Source organism: Exophiala viscosa (assembly GCF_022695815.1).
Source record: "Exophiala viscosa unplaced genomic scaffold EDD37scaffold_10, whole genome shotgun sequence".
Taxonomy (NCBI): Eukaryota; Fungi; Ascomycota; class Eurotiomycetes; order Chaetothyriales; family Herpotrichiellaceae; genus Exophiala; species Exophiala viscosa.
In genome coordinates this window covers 1,097,805-1,115,857 of record NW_026944362.1, presented here as the reverse complement: position 1 = coordinate 1,115,857, position 18,053 = coordinate 1,097,805, and the positions used below count along the sequence as shown (strand labels likewise).

The 18,053-nt window shown below is 50.9% G+C and overlaps 6 protein-coding genes and 1 non-coding gene across 7 annotated transcripts; 2 read left to right on the top strand and 5 right to left on the bottom strand.

Annotated features, from left to right (window-relative positions):
• Nucleotides 1-119: 119 nt before the first annotated feature.
• EDD37DRAFT_128463 (SUR7/PalI family-domain-containing protein) lies at nt 120-1,488 on the bottom strand. The gene is made up of 2 exons (XM_062809387.1): nt 1,171-1,488; nt 120-1,102 (listed from the first exon to the last, which is right to left on the bottom strand). The coding sequence occupies exons 1-2, from the start codon at nt 1,306-1,308 to the stop codon at nt 239-241; spliced, it is 1,002 nt and encodes a 333-aa protein (XP_062667544.1). The 5' UTR covers nt 1,309-1,488; the 3' UTR covers nt 120-238.
• A 2,022-nt stretch (nt 1,489-3,510) lies between these two features.
• On the bottom strand, nt 3,511-4,733 carry EDD37DRAFT_659327 (Eisosome component PIL1-domain-containing protein; the record flags this gene model as incomplete). The annotated part of the gene is made up of 4 exons (XM_062819034.1): nt 3,511-3,533; nt 3,607-4,375; nt 4,432-4,565; nt 4,616-4,733. 4 exons carry the CDS (start codon nt 4,731-4,733, stop codon nt 3,511-3,513), a joined length of 1,044 nt encoding a protein of 347 aa, XP_062667543.1.
• Nucleotides 4,734-6,076: 1,343 nt separating this feature from the next.
• EDD37DRAFT_612156 (uncharacterized protein) lies at nt 6,077-10,480 on the bottom strand (the record flags this gene model as incomplete). The annotated part of the gene is made up of 1 exon (XM_062815333.1): nt 6,077-10,480. The coding sequence occupies one exon, from the start codon at nt 10,478-10,480 to the stop codon at nt 6,077-6,079; it is 4,404 nt and encodes a 1,467-aa protein (XP_062667542.1).
• Nucleotides 10,481-10,854: 374 nt separating this feature from the next.
• Nucleotides 10,855-14,854, top strand: EDD37DRAFT_594884 (WD40-repeat-containing domain protein). The gene is made up of 2 exons (XM_062814564.1): nt 10,855-10,955; nt 11,001-14,854. The coding sequence occupies exons 1-2, from the start codon at nt 10,938-10,940 to the stop codon at nt 14,598-14,600; spliced, it is 3,618 nt and encodes a 1,205-aa protein (XP_062667541.1). The 5' UTR covers nt 10,855-10,937; the 3' UTR covers nt 14,601-14,854.
• Nucleotides 14,734-14,822, bottom strand: EDD37DRAFT_t20. The gene has a single exon. It is a non-coding gene; the product is annotated as a tRNA-Val (tRNA).
• Nucleotides 14,855-15,236: 382 nt separating the features above from the next.
• Nucleotides 15,237-17,130, top strand: EDD37DRAFT_128270 (uncharacterized protein). Its single transcript, XM_062809386.1, has 3 exons — nt 15,237-15,604; nt 15,659-16,079; nt 16,131-17,130. Exons 1-3 carry the CDS (start codon nt 15,368-15,370, stop codon nt 16,892-16,894), a joined length of 1,422 nt encoding a protein of 473 aa, XP_062667540.1. The 5' UTR covers nt 15,237-15,367; the 3' UTR covers nt 16,895-17,130.
• Nucleotides 17,131-17,193: 63 nt separating this feature from the next.
• Nucleotides 17,194-17,855, bottom strand: EDD37DRAFT_612153 (40S ribosomal protein S11; the record flags this gene model as incomplete). Its single annotated transcript, XM_062815332.1, has 3 exons — nt 17,194-17,262; nt 17,317-17,555; nt 17,675-17,855. The coding sequence occupies 3 exons, from the start codon at nt 17,853-17,855 to the stop codon at nt 17,194-17,196; spliced, it is 489 nt and encodes a 162-aa protein (XP_062667539.1).
• Nucleotides 17,856-18,053: the final 198 nt, after the last annotated feature.

Below are 18,053 nucleotides of genomic sequence, written 5' to 3'. Positions count from 1 at the left end.
TCGAAGTCTCTTGTGCCTCCGAGCAGATACATGAGATTGTTCATCATTCATGTATGCATGAACGCTTCCATGAATTTGCATTGCACGATCCAATTTGGTATCTTGAGCTAAAATGAACCATGTATATACCCCTTGCCACAGCTTTTGTTCATCTTCAATTCCCCGATCCAGAACCTTTCCCAAAGCCGAGCGTCATTTCGCAATACCACGCCACGCTGAAAAGCCAATGAATGCACATTTACACACCCTGCGACCTAAACGGCTCATACGCCGTCTGTTGATGTTGATGATGGTGCTGCTGCAGCGGCTGTTGGAATCCAGGCGTCGCGCCCATCGAGTGTAGCGGCACGCTCTGGTGATCGCTCGGTCCCAAATACGGACTTCCCACCCTCTCATACGTATACGGCGTCTTTTCGGCTCTCGTGCGCCTCGCTTCATCCCTGTTCTTATGGTACGGGCTGCGACCCGAGCAACAGCACACGCTCAGCAGCCAAAAGAAGCCTGCGCCAACCGCGAATGCAGTGCCAATCCACGTTACGCTCAGGACTTTCGTGCCTATCGTGGAGACGATCCCATAGTCCTTTTTCAAGGCGCCGTTCAGCGCCCCTTTGAGTATGATGTACACTGCGGTGACAGTGACGCTCGCTCCAATCGTCATCAAGGCCATTGCCGCGGCGCAGAACGTGGTGAAGAACGAGCCCCACCGTGAGAATATCGCAGAGATGCCGACGACCAATGTCACCGCTGAGGCCGCTAGCGCAACGACATACAGATAGAAGATGGCCTTGCTGGCGGCGTGGTACGCGGATAGGCCGTCGCGGAAGGTTTTGGGCAGTAATTCGTCGACGCTCTCGCCCGTGCTGTTTAGGCCCCAGACAGTGACTGGATTGAACCAGAAGTACGCCTTTGGGTCGGTACAATTGGCGTAGGTATCGTTGCCGTTCCAACTGCAGTAGCTGCGCATGTATATCGTGTAGTAATCTTTCATGCCTAGCGATTGTTTCGCCGTCTCCAGCGCACCGCCCAGAGCCGTGCTATTGGACCCATCGATCGTGTCGACGATGTTCGCGGAGGAACTTAGTGTGAGGTTCGTCAGGTCGATCTGTACCACACATTGTCAGCATTGCCAGAATCTTAAAAAAGGCTTGAAGCCATGAGTAGGGGGTTTACCTTAAGGAAGTACAGATCGTCAACGGTGTCGTTCCGGTCGTAAGTGCCCGCGATGAAGACAAGGACTAGACATACTAGCACCGCTATCGACAGGAGGAACGGTGCTGTGATGCAGCATACTCGGCCTGGGTTGACCATTGTGCTCTGTTTGTCGGTGGGAAGAGAAGAGGAGAGGAGGAGAGGAAAACTGCTTGTGAGCGACCCGATCGACCTCAGCTGCGTTGCAGTCGTAGTCGCAGCTGAAACTGCGCTGTCTAAACAATTAAATTTGGAGGCTTGAAGTGGACGGCGCGGTTTCAGGCGTGCGGGGAAACGCTGAAAAGCGGAAGTTTGTAGGCTCAATGGACACTTTCGAGATGGGTGACTTTTGTTCTGTGTGAACTCGTGTTGACCGTGTCGTAGAAAAAATGAAGGTTGTAAAGATGAGTGAGAGAGAAGTAGGAATAAGTAATATGGTTATCCCCTTTGCTTGTATGATAGCAATCAAAGAATATAACCTTAGGTCAACTTCTTACGGGGCCGGTAAGCACTTGGGGCGTGGTCGAATTGACTTTGACTAAGATCGGTTACCGGTAAGGGGTTCAGCTGTGTCCAGGGTCTTGAACGAGAGTTCAGTATGTAGAATGAAAGATCAATCTTTGGACCTTTGCTTGTTTGATACGAGAGATATCGTCGTCGGACAAGGAGTTGAAGACTTAGAAAAGATCCCGAATGCTGTCCAGGCTGGGCACGTAAGGGTACTTGTATGAGGTCAATCAGCACAGCCCAGCGATACTCGTTTTGGATTTCAAAGTGGCACAGCAGTTGAACGGGGCGGCCGCCGGAGCAAGCCCGTTTGTACATCAGGTACAGTGCGAGTAGCGGTAGTGGCTTAGCCGGGCACTGGACCGTTGATATTCGTGTACTCGTGCTGTGTAACTCGTCGGGGTGATTTTGGCCATAGCGTGACTTGTGACAAGTCCAAAGAGGCTGGAAAGACTCGCACACCACCTGCCAGGTGTTAAGCCTTTGCAGATCCGCAGCATACGCAAGCCATAACGACAGCAACCACCACTGCGGCAACGCCGACGAACAATAGACGCGTATCGAGTATATCAGTGTGGCATGTGACCGGCTTGAGAGACGTCCTCCGGCTGTTGATTACCTGGTACCTACCTGTCTATTCGCCATAGCTGACATGGTAATTCACCGATAAGCATGTTACTTGTGCCTGTTTGGACAGCGGAGCAAAATATAGCCAGACAACTGCGTGCTGATATTCGAGGTATTCCTCAGAGACGAGTCGTTGGCATTTCTCAGGCCAGGTTGAGCAAGTCCTTCATCTCTGCTGTTCAGGGCAAAGTCAACAATCGTGCAAACTCCCCATGCGTGTAGTCGTTGGCCAGGCCTAAGAACCAATGAGTAAAAAGTCCAAGTATAAGTCACCATACTGTAGTAAGCACCAAAATCTATAATTAGGTAGGATGCCATAAGTAATACTCCAGACTTTGGCACTGTGCAGCTTCCAGCCACTGGGGGCGGCGGCCCCGACTAAACGATTCGGCGATGCGTTTTCGCTTCAGGACCTCGCCTAAGCACCTTAAATCTAAGGCATCCAAGCCCCAGCATTGACACGTGAGTATCAGGTACCATGCTGGGGTACACTACCTACTTACCAGTCTTCCACACAGAACGTGTACACATATCTTCCAACCCACATCAATAGGTCATGGCTTCTATTGAATGCTGCACCTGTACCTCATGACACCACGCATGTTCAGACTTCGCACCTCGGAACAATTTTCAACGGCTGCTTCGCCATTAGGTCAAGGTTAGGCATGGGAGAGACAATACCAATATCACTGATTACTTCCCATTCATTATGCTAGAGACTACTCTACAACAACAACAAAAAGCTGATCCATGTTCCTGCATTTCCGCCTTGCCCCGTTTTCCAGAGATCCCGTTCCGGGTTCTTGTTTAACCAAACCATCACATTACGTCTTTGTGGACCGTTGTGGCGCTTTGATTTGAACTCGAATCTGGCATTCATGGAAAATATGACGACAGAAAATCTCCTTTCAGCTCTTTTGGAGCTTGACACTTCCCGCTTCCTCGTTTTTTCTTGCTTTCTCGCCCTGGGCCGTGCTCCATCCTCTCACTAACCGTTGGTACTAAACTCAATCAATGTCGCAAAAAGGTATTAGGCGTGGTATAGGAAGGAAACTCCTGTCGTGCGCCAACCAAACATTCACCGGGGGGTATTTCTCATTTGTCGCCACTTGGGGGGTGTCAACGTTTCCGTTCGATTCGCATTCGTTCAATTCGATCTCGGTTGCTCCCGCTGCAGGCTCAGTGAAATTAAGCTGGAACTTGATGTTGACCTATAAGTCATTTGTTACTCTTTACTCTGGAGACCCATACGCTGCATTAGCGACAATCCTCCGCCCGACTCACCATTAGTTTCCTCGTGCTCTCCCTCACCCTCTTCTTCCTCTTCCTCTTCTTCCTCATCTTGTTGGTATTCTCCGTGCTCTCCAGCTGGCACCCAGCTGTCGCGGTCGCCCTTCATGGGCTGATCTTGACCGGCCAAGTCAACACCCTCACGCTTGCTGGCGTTGTTCTTCCTCCGCTGGCTCAGAGTGCGAGCACGAGTGGACAGCTTAGAGCTGACCTGAGCGTGGCCCGAAACCCAGTTGGTCAATGCATCCTCGCAGTCTTGAATAATGGCCTTGGAAGCTTCGTAGCCATCGTAGGCAGGGCGGCTCTCACCAGGGGTGACAGGAGAGTCGTCCACCAACTCTAGCAGGTGCTTTCCGTAGCCTGCAATGATGGCGGTCTTTTCACAGTGTTCGCGGAGAGCATCGAATTGGTAGGTGAAAGCAGCCTTGAGCTTCTCACGGGTGATATTGGACAATTGAGCTTCGGCGACCAGGGACTCGGCTTCGGCGCGGACAAGTTCTTGTTCCAGGACGACAATTCGAGGGCTGTTGGGCTCCTTGTATTTGAGCTGGGCAATTTGGTCGGTGATCTTCTGCTTGCGGTCTCGCGATGGCTGGACTGAGGCTTCGATGTTACGGATGGACTTGATGGTTACACGGTATTGGTCATATCGGTCGACGAATTGATCTTCCAATTCACCAATCTCGTAGATGAGGACACCAAGCTTGTCAGTAACGTCGCTAACATCTTCGTCGCATCCTTCACCCCACAAAGAGAGTTGTTGCTGCAGGAAATAGTCAGATTGACTGCGCAGTCTTAGTCAACACACAGGAGACTTACGGCGACTTCCATGCGTTCACGTCCTACAAGCTCCATGCTGCGCATGACGTTCTTCTCCATCTTGACGAGTTGTGACAGTTTCTTTGCAAGGTCTGGGCCGAAGGCACCGGCGGTACCTTTTCTGAACGCATGTCCTGGCGTGGATGTCAGCATGAGTACTGCGACATGCAAGAAATCGACGTACCGAAGTTGGATCGACCGAAGAGTCGACCACCCTTGGTAGAGGATGGTGGCGGGGGAGGATTCTCGATTTGAGAAGCTGTAGGAGCGCGCGACTGGCGCATAGAGTATGTGCGATGCATCTTGAGTGTGATTTGTAGTGTTGAGTTGAGGTAAGAGGTTGCTCGTGCTCAGGTCAATGGAGCAGGCAGGCGCAGTGTAGGTCAATTAAGAGACTAAATTGCGCGCGATAGTATTAGCAGTGTGCCAATGAATAGCTTTCGCGAGAGTATGGTGAGTATGCGACGATGAAGTGATGCAAGTAAAAAAGTGAGGGAGGTTAAGAGGATGAGGATGCAGTGAAGTCAGCTAGGCTAAAAAGCCAAGGTAGGGGAGAGGAATGGTGAGGAATCCGGAAGTAGATTGATGACGTTGGCGGATGGGTGCGGGAGCTGGTGGACGTGGGCACAGGGCACATGGCACAGGCACAATAGGGCACAACATGCACCTAAAGCCCTTAGACTTTCACATCCCGTTGCGCCAGGCACCCAACACCAAGCACCCAGTAGTAACAGCTCATGGAGATATGGATTACTGTACAACAATAATGCACATGCACTCCGTACCCCAATTGTCGCTTCTCACCAGGCATCCAACCGACTGAACGAGAGACTATCCAGCAGTCGTCGCTCAATCTGTTGCTGGCGCCCATACACCACAGCACACGACGTCACCATCCACTCCACATCACGAGGTCGGACGCAATCATCAGAGCGGAAAAGAAAGCCAAGACCAACTCACCCAGAGATGTGTTTGTACCTGGAAAAGTATGGTACAGTGTTGTGATATGTCAAGTCGTTCAAAAGCTTGGGGCAAGAAAGCTGCAGCTAATAGAATCAGGGTAGTTGAAGTGTGTGTGATCTTTGTCCAAGAGGAGAAATGGTGACGGCTTAATAACAGCTCACGATGCAGCTTGTAGTGGCGCTGGCCTAAGAGTGGCTTGAGATCTGGTCGTCGAAGCAACAAGCCGCCCACGTCATTCCATCACGGTTTCTCTACCTCTGGCAGAACAGAAAACGGCATCATTCAGGCTTTGAGACACCCAAGAGGCCCATCAAAGTCAATAATTTATTGACCTCCTACTATGGTGCTAGAGCCCTGTATGGAGTCTCTACTACCCTGCATGGAGCTCCCGGGAGACGTACCACTTTGACTATCTCACCAAGGCTAGACCACGCACCAGCCCAATAGTGATCGGCAATAAACAGATGCAATGCAAATGCAATCCACTCTGGCACAGCTGAGCTTGGTTCATCAATCAATGACGATCAGGGGGGAACATGCTGCTAACGGGCGCCTTACTGGTGCTATGACGATGTTCGTGGCTGTTCCTCGACTTGCCAGACTCCACCGAATGCACGTCGCAAGGCACCTTCCGATCGGAGAAATCAGCAAGCGCTGAATTGATAAAAAGTCATCAACACCCTCATCGATTCCTGGGAGACGACCCTGCATTCCCCATAGTCTCGTTCTGCCTCCTGGTCTGCCACGCCAGTTGTTGAGCTCTACCTCCAAATCTCTTATCATGAGGACCGATTTTTCGTTTCCGCCTCGATGTTGAGCCTGCGCCGTCGAGATTCTTGTTGGCCACCCTGTTAGACTTTCCCCCGTGCTTCAGACGGCTGGGTTTATCGTCCTGCGACCTGCTCCTGGCATTGGATTTGTTGACCTTGCCTTTCGAGTTTCCTGCACCTGGCAATGGGCGACGGCTTCCGGCGCCTCTTATATTCGGTGCTGGTTCCTCGAAAGGATCTAGATCCGACTCCTCGTCTTCTCCTTCCTCTACTTCACCGCCCTCATCGGTCACGATACCATTAGTCTCGTAATCCGAATCCTCAGTATCGTCGATTTCCGGTGCTTTGGACAGCTCATCAGCCGAGCTCTCTGTTTCGGGGCGGTTCGCGGCAGCACTCCTCGAGTTACGAGGAATCTCGGGACTCTCCTCGACTGCCCTCTTCCTTTTGGGGTGACGAGTCAACAATGGGGACTGACTGCTCTCTTCTCTGCTATGATCGCCTTTTTCGTCGGCCAACTTGTTTGCTCCGGTCGACCTGGCTGCGCGTTCTGTTCCCGTGGGAATGAGTCTTCTGACACTGGCTGGCTTCTCGCCAGGTTCCCAGAAATTCTTAACCACTGACTCTGGATAGTTGTAGTTATATAAGAGTTCTTCGCCAGCCTTGATAAATCGCTTCGCGAAAAGACCGACACGGACCACTCCACTGCACCACAATTTCTTGGGCTCGACATTGATGTGTTCGTCGCGCTGGGAGTTGTTCATAAACCTCATCTTATTGCCGTTATTCGATGCATCAATCTCTTGGCCCCGATTGATCACGAAGAGATACTCCTGGTTCAGGACGTGATACATGGCGCCACGTCTGTCGCCTTCAGAAATGCTGATGACTTCTCCGGTATACTCCCCAATGAAATCACCACTGGCAATGTCGGCTCTGCTGTACAGACCGTAGCCTTGCACTTGACTCGGTGCTTTGGTGGTAGGTGCAGGGAGACCAAGCTGGATGCGATTGTTTCTGCACAGCCCCTTCCGAATGTCATCTCTGTATTTGTTGGAAGAGTCCAACACTTCATGAACGCCGCATCGCCCACACAAGTAAGGGTCGCATTCACGATTATGCTTCCAACATTCGCACCGGCTGTCTTTGAAGCAGATCTTGTTGCCGCGGGTGGTACAGGTGCAGCCCCGAAAGCGTCGCTTGCACGCTTCATCGCATCCACAAAACCGCTCACAGTGCACCCTACTTTTGAAACAACTGCAAGCCGGATTGTTGTAGCAGGGCCCGGTGTGTGAGCATGGTATAAATGGAGGTCGCTGATCCAATTCGGCGCTCCTCGAGACATCAATATTCGGTATGACTTTGGGTTTCTTTTTCTTCTGAACATGGTTGGACTGTCGCTGAGCAGTACTACTGTCAGACATTGGCTCCGCATCCATGACGGGATGAGGAACATGGCATATGTGCCACACCAGATGCTCGAAAATCTTCATACAACTGACGTCCTTGACGATTCGTGAAATGAGACAAGGTCCACGCTTATTGTTGAGGTAGAATTGTAAGACTTTGTCGACCAGGATCTTCTCTGATGGTGAAGCAAAGGGTTGAAATTGCATGTCGGAGACCTTCGAATCTCGCCGATTGATAGCGTCCCAAAAACATAAGTCGCTGCAGAGCTCATCATCCGCCAGAACATGCCTGCTTCCTGCAGTCGTACGAAAATCCCCACTGATGGAGCCGTCCTCTTGTCGCCCTAGTATCTGTTGCAATGATTGAGTCGTGTCAACGCAGAACAGTCCGCATACGTGGGTGTCGCCTTGCTTGCGTTCGCGGGTGGGAAGACACATGAACTTTCGGAGATTGTGATCACCTTCCTCGTCGTTCACAAATGCTTTGAAATCTTCCGGATCTCTGCCTCCGTCTCCCTCATCAGTAGGCTCTTCATACGATCCATGGTCTGGACACTGATGGCGGAAACAGATAACACAGAAACCCAATCCCTTGGTGTCGACAGATGTGGGATCCTCATACAGTGGTTTCAGGATGCCACCCATAGTCACATGCCATAGACTAACCCCTGTCATCTCGTGAAAAGCGTAGGCTGCCAAACCAGCAAGCGCGAGCTTGTGATCGTCTGGCTTTGGCAGGCTGTTGAATGTTTCCTTATGAATCTGCCAGAAGGTCCATTTACTCTGATTGTCGGCCAGTTCGCAAGTACAACATCCCCTGGATTGTTCTTCCGACCATGCCCTTGATGCTTCCGCAGACCATTCACATCTGATCTCGCGTGGATCCCACAAAGCATGAGTGAAGAAGTACAGTACATCGCCAGCATGTATTCCAAGGGAGGAATAAAGTTCTTGCGCCCAAGGTTGCCACAACCATACGAGCTCCTGACAATCTCGTTGAGCCAACAAGCTGTCATGGTTGTTGTTGAATCTTTGCTCAAGCTCTGCATACTTTTCAGTCGCTTCAGGGTCTTGGACTTCGTCTTCTGCATCGTAAGGCCGGTACTTGGCAGTGCGATAATTGGGTGCCAGAAAACTCGAAGAAACCCTACCGATCGCTTTGTACTTTGGTAACAATGTGGCTCCCGTCCAAAATGAAGTTTCAGTAGCGCGGAGGACTAACGCTTTCCTACTCTGTGGCTTGACGAATGAAGCTCCCTCAGTTGGGGCACCACCTAACGGTGGAAGTAGACCCGAATTTGATCGTCTTTGGTCCGTCAGGGCTTTGAAGGGATCCTCTAAAGTCGAGTCAAGCTTGGGTCCGGGGTCCTGTTTCATGTCGATGGCCGCCTGCCGAAGATCGGCTTGTACTGTTTTCTCGCGCCATGCGAAAAGATCTTGACGTAGCTGTTCCATAATGATTGTGACTGTCTTAAGTTCGGGTTCAACAGGCGTTGCTTGCTCTGAGGTGCTCGATAGATCGGATTCTATACTTTCCTCTTCGTCGACGTGGCCGTCAACTAGGTGAGGTAAAGAGCCAAATTCCGGCAGAGACTGAGCCAGCACAGACATTCCGAGGTCTTCCACTCGTAATCTTGCATTGCTCCTTCGAGAAGCATCGCTCTGGTCGTCCAGCAGTGACTGACGAACGACGAAGGGGTTGGAAGCATCTGTGGATCTGTGCGCGACGGTGGCAGACCGTGGCAGAGCTAGTTTCACGATCTTCGACAGCCGCCGCTCGAGCGGAGGACGAGTGTCTGAATAGGAACAGAGGATGCCAGCCTTCCTGCAGTGTGCACAGGGCGAAAGTTTATCACACGTCAATTTCTGTTCGCTACAATTCGTGCAATCAACCGCATTCAGTTGGCCGGCTGGGGTATGCGCAGCACGTCTGGCAGTGCTGGAGGCGGTCTGACCAACCGTGACGATTGCTGAAGTCGAACGGGTCTTGGTGAATACGTTGTCTGGGCTTCGGGACGCTACAGCCTGCACATGCTGACGGGCTAAATCGCTAGCGACAGTCTGACTTGGTATTTCGATCCGGTTCACAAGCCTTCGGGTAATTTCTTCCCGGAGCGTCTGGCCGGCCTTATCGTGGGTGACTTGATTGCCGTTCGTCTGTATGTTTTGCTTGCCCATGCTCTGCTCAGGTGGGCTGCGATCGAGACCTATCTCAGCACGCTGTCGTTCGCCAGTCTGTTGGTGAGTAGTAGCGGGAAGGTATACGCGTTTAGACGACGCTGCTGATGTCAAGAAAGCAGAATGTCCATACCATGGAACTCGTCCGGCGCCGATACTTGTTTCAAAGCCCGCACTACTCCTCGAGGGGACCTGGGCCTGCTGGCGGTTCGCAGAGTTATCTGAATCCCGGGACACTAGTTTGTACCGCCATGCCGGTGGTGAAGCGATAGACTGTGCCGCAGACATATCGTGAGAAAGTGGTGATTGTGGTATGGACCGGGATGTCGCAGCGTGTGATGAAGAGGTGGCTGAGTGAAGTGAAGTCTGCGCACTTCCTCTATCTAGCGGGGCTTGTGGTTGCCTGAACCCAGGCGTAGATGGCACAGCCAACGATGCAGGCCTTTGTGAACGTCGGTTCAGCAGGCGCCATGGATTGATGGAATCTTCGTCGTCCAAGGTCAGATCTATGGGCGCTTTCCGACCATTCGTTCTGTTAGATACTTCCTCCTCGGAATCACTTAAGACGATTACGTCTTTATCACCAGAAGTGCGGGAGCTTCCATGGGAAGGCTGTCGGGGTGATGAGAACGGGAGCCTGATTGAGTCGCTGGGCCGCGAATGTGATTCTGGGCGAGCAGTCCTATCTTCCTGCCCCAGCCGCCTGAAATTCGACGACGGTGTAAACATGTTCGATGAAGCTCATATTATTTCACCACCACTCATAGTGACCTGTCTTTGACGCGTCACAAGACGCGACTCGGCGAAGACACTCTTTGTTCACCTCTGCCTTGCCCTGTAAATTTGTCGACGGTCATTTTCGTAACATCAGGCACTTGAAAACTGAATCTTTCTCGCGTAAAAACGTGAATGACCTTGTAAAGGGTTAGTGAAGGTGGTGAATATGAAGATTCGATCCGTACTTAGGTAGTTAGCAATAACTAAACCGGGGACGGCGCCGCGGGCAAAGTTGCAGTTAAGTGATTCCTGCCGACTAAAGGGGTCTTGGCAACCCTCAGCCTGGTAACGTTAACAACCGCCCATTCATCGCTGCTAAAGAATAAAATTTCCCTGTCCCAGAGCTCACTCGGGTCATTCTTCAATTCAACTACTCTAACTTATATGAAGTACGGCTCGCCAGACTTCAATGCCATGTGTCATCGAGGTAAGCCTACACACGCGGTACGAAATCTCTACTAAGAACATCCAGTCCCAGGCATCATGTCTACCCGTTAGCGCTCTTGAATATACAAGACTCCGGGATGGGTCGTCCATTCTGTTCGCTGGACAAGGTCCATATTTGATCGTATACGTCGATGGAAGCAAATTGTTGTCTCACCGCGTCTTCGAGACTCAATCGGTCCATGGCATCCGAATAGCTTCAGAACCTAAGTCTTGGGCCAAGGCGGACCTCTTCAATGTCGTTATCTGGGGCGGTGGTCTGGTGCAATCCGTGAGGCTGACACTAGACACGAACAAGCACCGCACGAGGTCTTCAGGTGTTCAATTGGTTTTAGCCACTGAATTTGATGCGAAAGACTGGATTCTCGACGCCGTATTTCTGTCCTCCAGCATCTTCCTGCTTACAGCACACAACGTCCTTGTCGATATCCCTATATCTTGTCGAGAAACCAGGAATGGTCTGGCTTGCGAGAAATCTTCAGTCATCCACGGGCCCGCCGCCTTCCTTTACTCTGGTGACCTTTTGATCGCCTCTTCAGATCTGATCATCGTTGCTGCTGGGACAGTGTTTGGTGAAATTTTAGTTTGGACATGTTTCCGAGACCCCGACCGTGAAGTATGGCTTACGTCCACAAGACATGTCTTCACTGGGCATAAGGGTTCCGTTTTTGGTGTTGCTATCTCTGAAGTGTCGGACTTGATGAACAAAGCTACCCGGTTGCTTGCGAGCTGCAGCGATGATCGCACAATCCAGCTCTGGGACATCAGTGACTGCGAGGAATTGTCTCACAAGGGCACCCCCAGCACCACGACAACCAATACCGGTTTCGGAAGCATCGAAGAAGGCGAAGAATGTGCATTGACGTCCGCTTGGGGCCACAGCTCTCGCATCTGGGGCGTCGAGTTCGTGACGAGCACGTCAAACAATGAGGCCCAGGAAGTGCTGCTTCTCTCGCGTGGAGAGGACGCCGTGTGTCAATTATGGTCTATCAAGGGATCTAAAAGCCAGAAACCAAACGACTTGCGCCTCATACCTGCAGCAAACGTACGGCATCATCTGGGTAAACATGCCTGGTCCATGTCACATGGTCTGAACGACCAGGATCTTACTGTCTTCACTGGCGGTGCAGATGGGCAGATCATCTCGAGGCATTTTGGCCGTCATGGTAGCCTGGCAGCTGGTCCGACCACCATTTCAACCGTCTTCAAGAATATCACCGGGTCATCTCTGGCGCTGAAGCATTATTGCCCAATAAATCAAAATATATGCTTCGCAACAACGGATTCTGGTGATCTGTTCAGCATAACGGCAGAGCAAGGAGAGCTGAAATGCAGCCACATCTACTCAAGCCCGCAAAAAGGGGCGATCTTGCTGTGCAATGTTGAATTTTTGGGGGTGGTCCTCCTTGCTCAGCAGAGAGGCGCTTTGTTTGCCGCAACACTGAACCACGCGGATCCGCTGATGCCATTCAAGCTGAGCGTGCCTTCTGGTATCTGCTGGATGCAAGTTGCCTCTTCGCCCGGCGCTTGTCAGCTGCAAAGCGTTGCTTGCGTTGTGGCGGCCCTGACAAACGGTGATGCAGTCATTATCTGGTTGACAGTCGAAGGAGGATCATTGCATATTAAGCACAGGACCCTTGATCTTCCTCAGACATTTGTCATAACAGCTTCTGCGTATGATATTTCGTCAGGAGCACTCTTACTGGGTTCTCGTGCGGGTGCTTTAGCAGTATATCCAAATCTATCAACAGGCACAGAGCGTATTGACGAGCCGTTTTGTGTGCGGCATATCCATGGCAGCGATAGTGTCACATCCATCAGCGTTTTGGAGTCTTCGCGATCTACCCAAGGCTTTTCCGGATTGCACATCCTTACAACGGGTCGTGATGGTACGTTTGCTATACATCAACTTGACCAAGCTCGGCTGTCTCTGTCAACTGTCCATATCTCTTCGCCCTCTTTTGGACCAAACATTGAAGGAGCATACCTTTCCCCGCGGACTAACCCTTCAGATACAGAGACATACGATCTTGTCTTATACGGTTTCCGCTCAACATCTTTCGTTGTTTGGAACGAAACTCAACTTTCCACTGTCATGTCTGTTGAATGCGGTGGCGCCCACAGAAGCTGGGCGTACAACGATTCAATACTCTCCACAAGCCCTTCTCGGCGGCGGTCATTGACCGAAGACTTTGAGGTCCTCGAGCCAACCAAAACATTTGTCTGGACCAAAGCAGGCAAATTAAATTGGTACTCAATGCAAGAACCTGGCCATACCTTTATTCAGAGAGGTGGCCACGGACGAGAGATTAAAGCTATAGCCCGCAGTTCCAGGTGTCTTCATGGAAGACCTCTTATTGCCACTGGAGCAGAGGACACCAATATACATCTGTTCTCAATGGATGGCGACCCAGGGAAAACCAGCTTCCAGAACATAGCAGTCCTCAACCGCCACACCACTGGTCTACAGCACCTCCTTTTCTCCCGTTCAGGCACATTCTTATTCAGCAGTGCAGGTTGCGAAGAGTTCTACATTTGGAAGCTTACCTTTGATGTACCCTATTTCAACATGGGAGTGGTCTTGTGGGACATGATGCCCAAGGAAGAGGACGACTCAGACGCCAGAATCATGAGCTTTGATGTACTGGAGAGTAAGCCTACTCCAGCTGCGAGCACAAACAACCATCAAAGCCCCCTTCCCATGGAAGAGAGCTATACGTTGGCACTGGCATATTCGAACGGCAAGTGTAAAGTAATTCGGTACATTCCGTCTTCGGCACGAGACCAAGGTGAATTCGAGACCTTACGGGAGATCCAATATGGCAGTTTCTGCGTGATGCAAGCTTTCTTCCTTTCACAGAACCAGAATCAGACTCAGATTCTATCAGCGGGCACAAATGGGTATCTGAATCTGAGTGGCGTGAAGGAGGCTATAGCGCTCACTGATGGCGGCAATCCATTACAACATGTATCGCCATCTATAATGGAAGTCCACAAAGTGCACCAGAGCAGCATTTTATGCATGGATGTTTTGGCCCTGGATTCGAAAACGAAAATGTACCTCGTCGCTACAGGTGGTGACGATAACGCCTTGGGTCTGTCACTTCTCACACCCATTTCGGACTCGACAGAGGAAGTCCACCTGGACGGTAACAAGCATGACCTTCTTCGTCATCGTCTCCGGACGATTCTCATTCCTCGAGCCCATGCTGCGGCAATTACTGCCTTGAAATTTGCAAGCTTGTTGCGCACGAAGACTGGATACACCGTGACCGTTGTGAGTGTAGGCAACGATCAACGAGTGAAAGTTTGGAAAGTCTACGTCGACTTGAAGAGAGCTATGTCGTCCTTCTCACAGCCCATGGACACTGAGGCCGAGAGTGACGGGCTTTTTAAAGGCATACAAATCGAAAGGCTAGGCAGTGCTTGGACGTCTGTTGCGGATGTAAGCGGTCTCGAGGCCATCACAGAAAGCGAGATCAACGAAGCCATGGGTGATCTGAGTACGGATGTTACTACTGGGGAGAGCCATGAGGACGGTTGCCGAGTCCTGGTGACCGGGGTCGGCATGGAGCTGTTGAGCGTGAAGACCCATGGCAATGATAGTAAAGAAATGCCTACCTCATAGGAGTCTAAACCAAGCAAAAAAAGTAACACTCCCAGGGAAGTCCTCGTCTACTCACCTAGCTCGAGCACATTCGCGTCGATACATCCACCACTTCAACACCACCTCAAGTAGTCCAGCAAAAGGGCAAAAAGAATAGTTCCTATGGGGATCGAACCCATGACCTTCTCCGGGCCAAGCAATTTTTGTAAAGGAGATGTGATAAACCACTACACCTATAGAATTCTGTTAAATTTCTGTCGATAGATGGACAGCGGGAAGGTGGACTCACTAAGGAACTTTTTGTGATAAATTTTGTGTGTCAAATCGGAGCTCATTTTTCGTGTATTGAAAGTATGATCTTATGTTAATGTGGTTCCCCGCATTACGAACCTCCCCCTCCTCAATATCTCCAACATTCACCTGAGGGTCTCCGGCTACTCTCCTTTCATCAACCCTGCGTCTCGGGTTTCGAGTCGGCATAGACGGCTTCGATTGCGAGGCATGTTGAGGGAGCCAATGATGTGATCCTCGGATGGCGACAATGGCTTCTCGAAAGATGACCTCGGGATTGTAGCTCCACCTGCTTGAGCACCGCTTTCTGTTTTTGGTATATATTCAGGAATCTTGTCCGCTCCATGCGTTTTGCTTGCAGGATGATACCGTGTTGATTGATGACTATCCTGCTTGGAGCTCCTTTACCTGGAAATCATCACCTTCGATATTACCAGCTTCTCTTGTAGGACAGACTTGCTGCCGGTGGATACAGCTCTAGGCCACAATACAGCACCATGGAGTACGATACAGCAATCGTGAAAGCCCCGCCAACGGTAGACAAAAGCTCTGCTGAAAAGACCGACGTCGAATCTGCTCGAGGACATCTTCGGGCAAAGTCAGAAAATGTCGACGTGTCGGTCCTCAATGAACCCATCACATTCGCATTCTCTGGCCGAACAGCAAAGAACAGATTCCTCAAGGCTCCAATGACAGAGAGATTGTGCCACTGGAACAAAGAGGGTGAAGACATCGTTAGTGCACACTGTCATATCCCTTTCCCGATAAAGATTGACCTCGACGTATAGTCTGCCAGGGGTGTGCCCAGCCCTGAATATATCAACCTGTACAAGCGCTGGGGAGAAGGCGAGATCGGCGTCATCGTCAGCGGAAACACAATGGTTCGTTATGACGCTGTCGAGGCTTTTGGAAACCCGATCCTTGTTGACGACCACGACGGGCGGGTAGCCAAGTTCAGGGAGGTGACAGATGCTGCCAAAGCTCATGGCTCGCTTATCGTTGCGCAGCTGTCACATCCAGGACGACAGGGCACCAGGTACTTGAATCCAAACCCTATCAGTGCGAGTGATGTCCATTTGGCTATCAAATGGGCAGGCAACGAGTTCAATAAACCCAGACCCATGACAATCCCGGAGATTAAACAGATGGTCAAATACTGGGGTGAGAGCGCCTATTTGTGCTACAAGGCTGGGTTTGACGGCGTGCAAGGTAAGCTTGACTCGAGCACTTGAGAGTATTGTCCATTGATGGTTCAATTAGTACATTGTGCACACGGCTACCTCCTGGCGCAATTTCTCAGCCTGTCAACGAACAAACGTACCGACGAGTATGGAGGAGACTTGAACAACAGATCCCGGATCGTGTTCGAGATAATCGAAGAGATCCACCGGCGCGTGCCTGATCCGTCGTTCATCATCTGCGTGAAGCTCAACTCCGTCGAGTTCCAAGACAAGGGCACAACGCCCGAGGATGCGCGAGACATGTGTCTCAAGTTCGAAGAAGCGGGCGTAGACTTTGTCGATCTTTCAGGTGGGACATTTGAAGCTCGAGCGTTTGAACATAAGAAAGAAAGCACGATTAAACGGGAGGCGTACTTCATTGAGTTTGCCGAAATGATTCGACCTTTGTTGAAGAAGACCAAGATCTATGTTACAGGTGGATTTCGGACGGCGTCAGGGATGGTCAAGGCTGTTTCAGAGGGATCATTGGATGGGATCGGTATAGGAAGACCACTTGCAGCAGAACCATATCTATGCAAGGATTTGTTGGAGGGCAAGATCACGGGAGCAATTGAGAATCTCGTGCCCCTGCCTTTGAACACACAGTCCAGTGGCACGCAACTGCATCAGATCGGGCAAGGGGATGATCTGATCAGTGACTGGAGTGTGGAGACCGAGGTCAAGAGATGGGTGGAGGCGCATGAGAAGGACACGGAAAGGAAACTCAGCATCTTGCCCAAGGTGGATAGTTCGGGTTTCGCGCCTCTAAAGGCTGAGGCTGGGTTTGCCTATCTGCAATCTTGAAATGCGCCGCTAAGAGAAATTTGTCCCGGGCGGACACAAAACAACCCGTAAACACGGCAAGCATAGAACAGTAGTTGCGGTAGGGGCTTTCGTCTTTTCGTGGCTGCTGAATTTTGTATCATTTCATGTTCCGGCTCTGATCTGTCTGAAGGGCCACTGCTACCTCAAAGCAATTTCTGACGCCGGTAGCATCTTTCCTCGAAACCGTCCCTGTAGCAAGTATGCATATGCTTCGCTTGGTTCATACCGAAACCGCCTTTGCAAATCACCACTCAAGCCCTGCCGTCGCTAATACCAATCTAAAACTTTTGGAATGACTTGACTGCCTTTCCAGTTCGGGGCAGCACACGGAGAACGTTGAATCGGACCTAAAAAGACAATCAGCGATCGTGTCTTCCTGTGTCAGAATCATATATCCTTACAGTCTTGCTCAAAGGTCTGCATTGGCCAACAGTGACTGTGTCACCCTCTTCAACACGGAAAGCAGGGGAAACGTGTGCGGCAAGGTTGGCGTGTCTCTTCTCGTATCTGGCGTATTTAGGAACGAAGTGAAGGTATTCTCGGCGGATGATCAGGGTTCTGTGCATTTTGGTCGAAACGACTTTGCCGGTAAGGATACGACCTCGGATAGAGACCATACCAGTGAAAGGGCACTTCTTGTCTGCAATGAAATATCGCATGTCAGTATATATTCGTATTGTAGCGCATGTAATTTTTCGATCGCTCTACTCGACTTCGTTTTCTTCGAACGACAATGATAGAGGGCTAGAGTCTACTGACCGATGTATGAGCCTTCAATGGCAGTCTTTGGTGTTCTGAAACCCAGTCCAACATCTTTGTACCATCTTCGGCCACCCTTGCCGATACCTCTGCTCTTTGCCGACTTCGCCTTGGAGTTCAGGAAAATGTGAGGTTGCTTCTGGTATGCGCGCTCGGACTGGACGGTCAATTCGGTCGCCATGGTTGCGGTTGTTGGCAGAGATTGCGCAAATGTCGTCGAACTACAGATCGTGAGGTTGGTCGGCTCGAATTTTGACTATCTCCAAGTGCGAAATTTTGCCAAGATATTTCATCGCCAAGCGCTTCGTTATGTCAGCATTATGCATCACGTGCCGGCGAGGACTCTTCGTGTTTACCCCATGCTCTATTGAGTTTAGAC

Excerpts from the sequence above, each read along its gene's own strand:
- EDD37DRAFT_128463 (XM_062809387.1), bottom strand. The coding sequence starts at position 1,308 with ATGGTCAACCCAGGCCGAGTATGCTGCATCACAGCACCGTTCCTCCTG. Across the intron at positions 1,103-1,170 it reads ACGATCTGTACTTCCTTAAG|ATCGACCTGACGAACCTCAC; the intron begins GTAAACCCCCTA and ends TGTGTGGTACAG.
- EDD37DRAFT_128270 (XM_062809386.1), top strand. The coding sequence starts at position 15,368 with ATGGAGTACGATACAGCAATCGTGAAAGCCCCGCCAACGGTAGACAAA. Across the intron at positions 15,605-15,658 it reads ACAAAGAGGGTGAAGACATC|TCTGCCAGGGGTGTGCCCAG; the intron begins GTTAGTGCACAC and ends CTCGACGTATAG. Across the intron at positions 16,080-16,130 it reads TGGGTTTGACGGCGTGCAAG|TACATTGTGCACACGGCTAC; the intron begins GTAAGCTTGACT and ends TGGTTCAATTAG.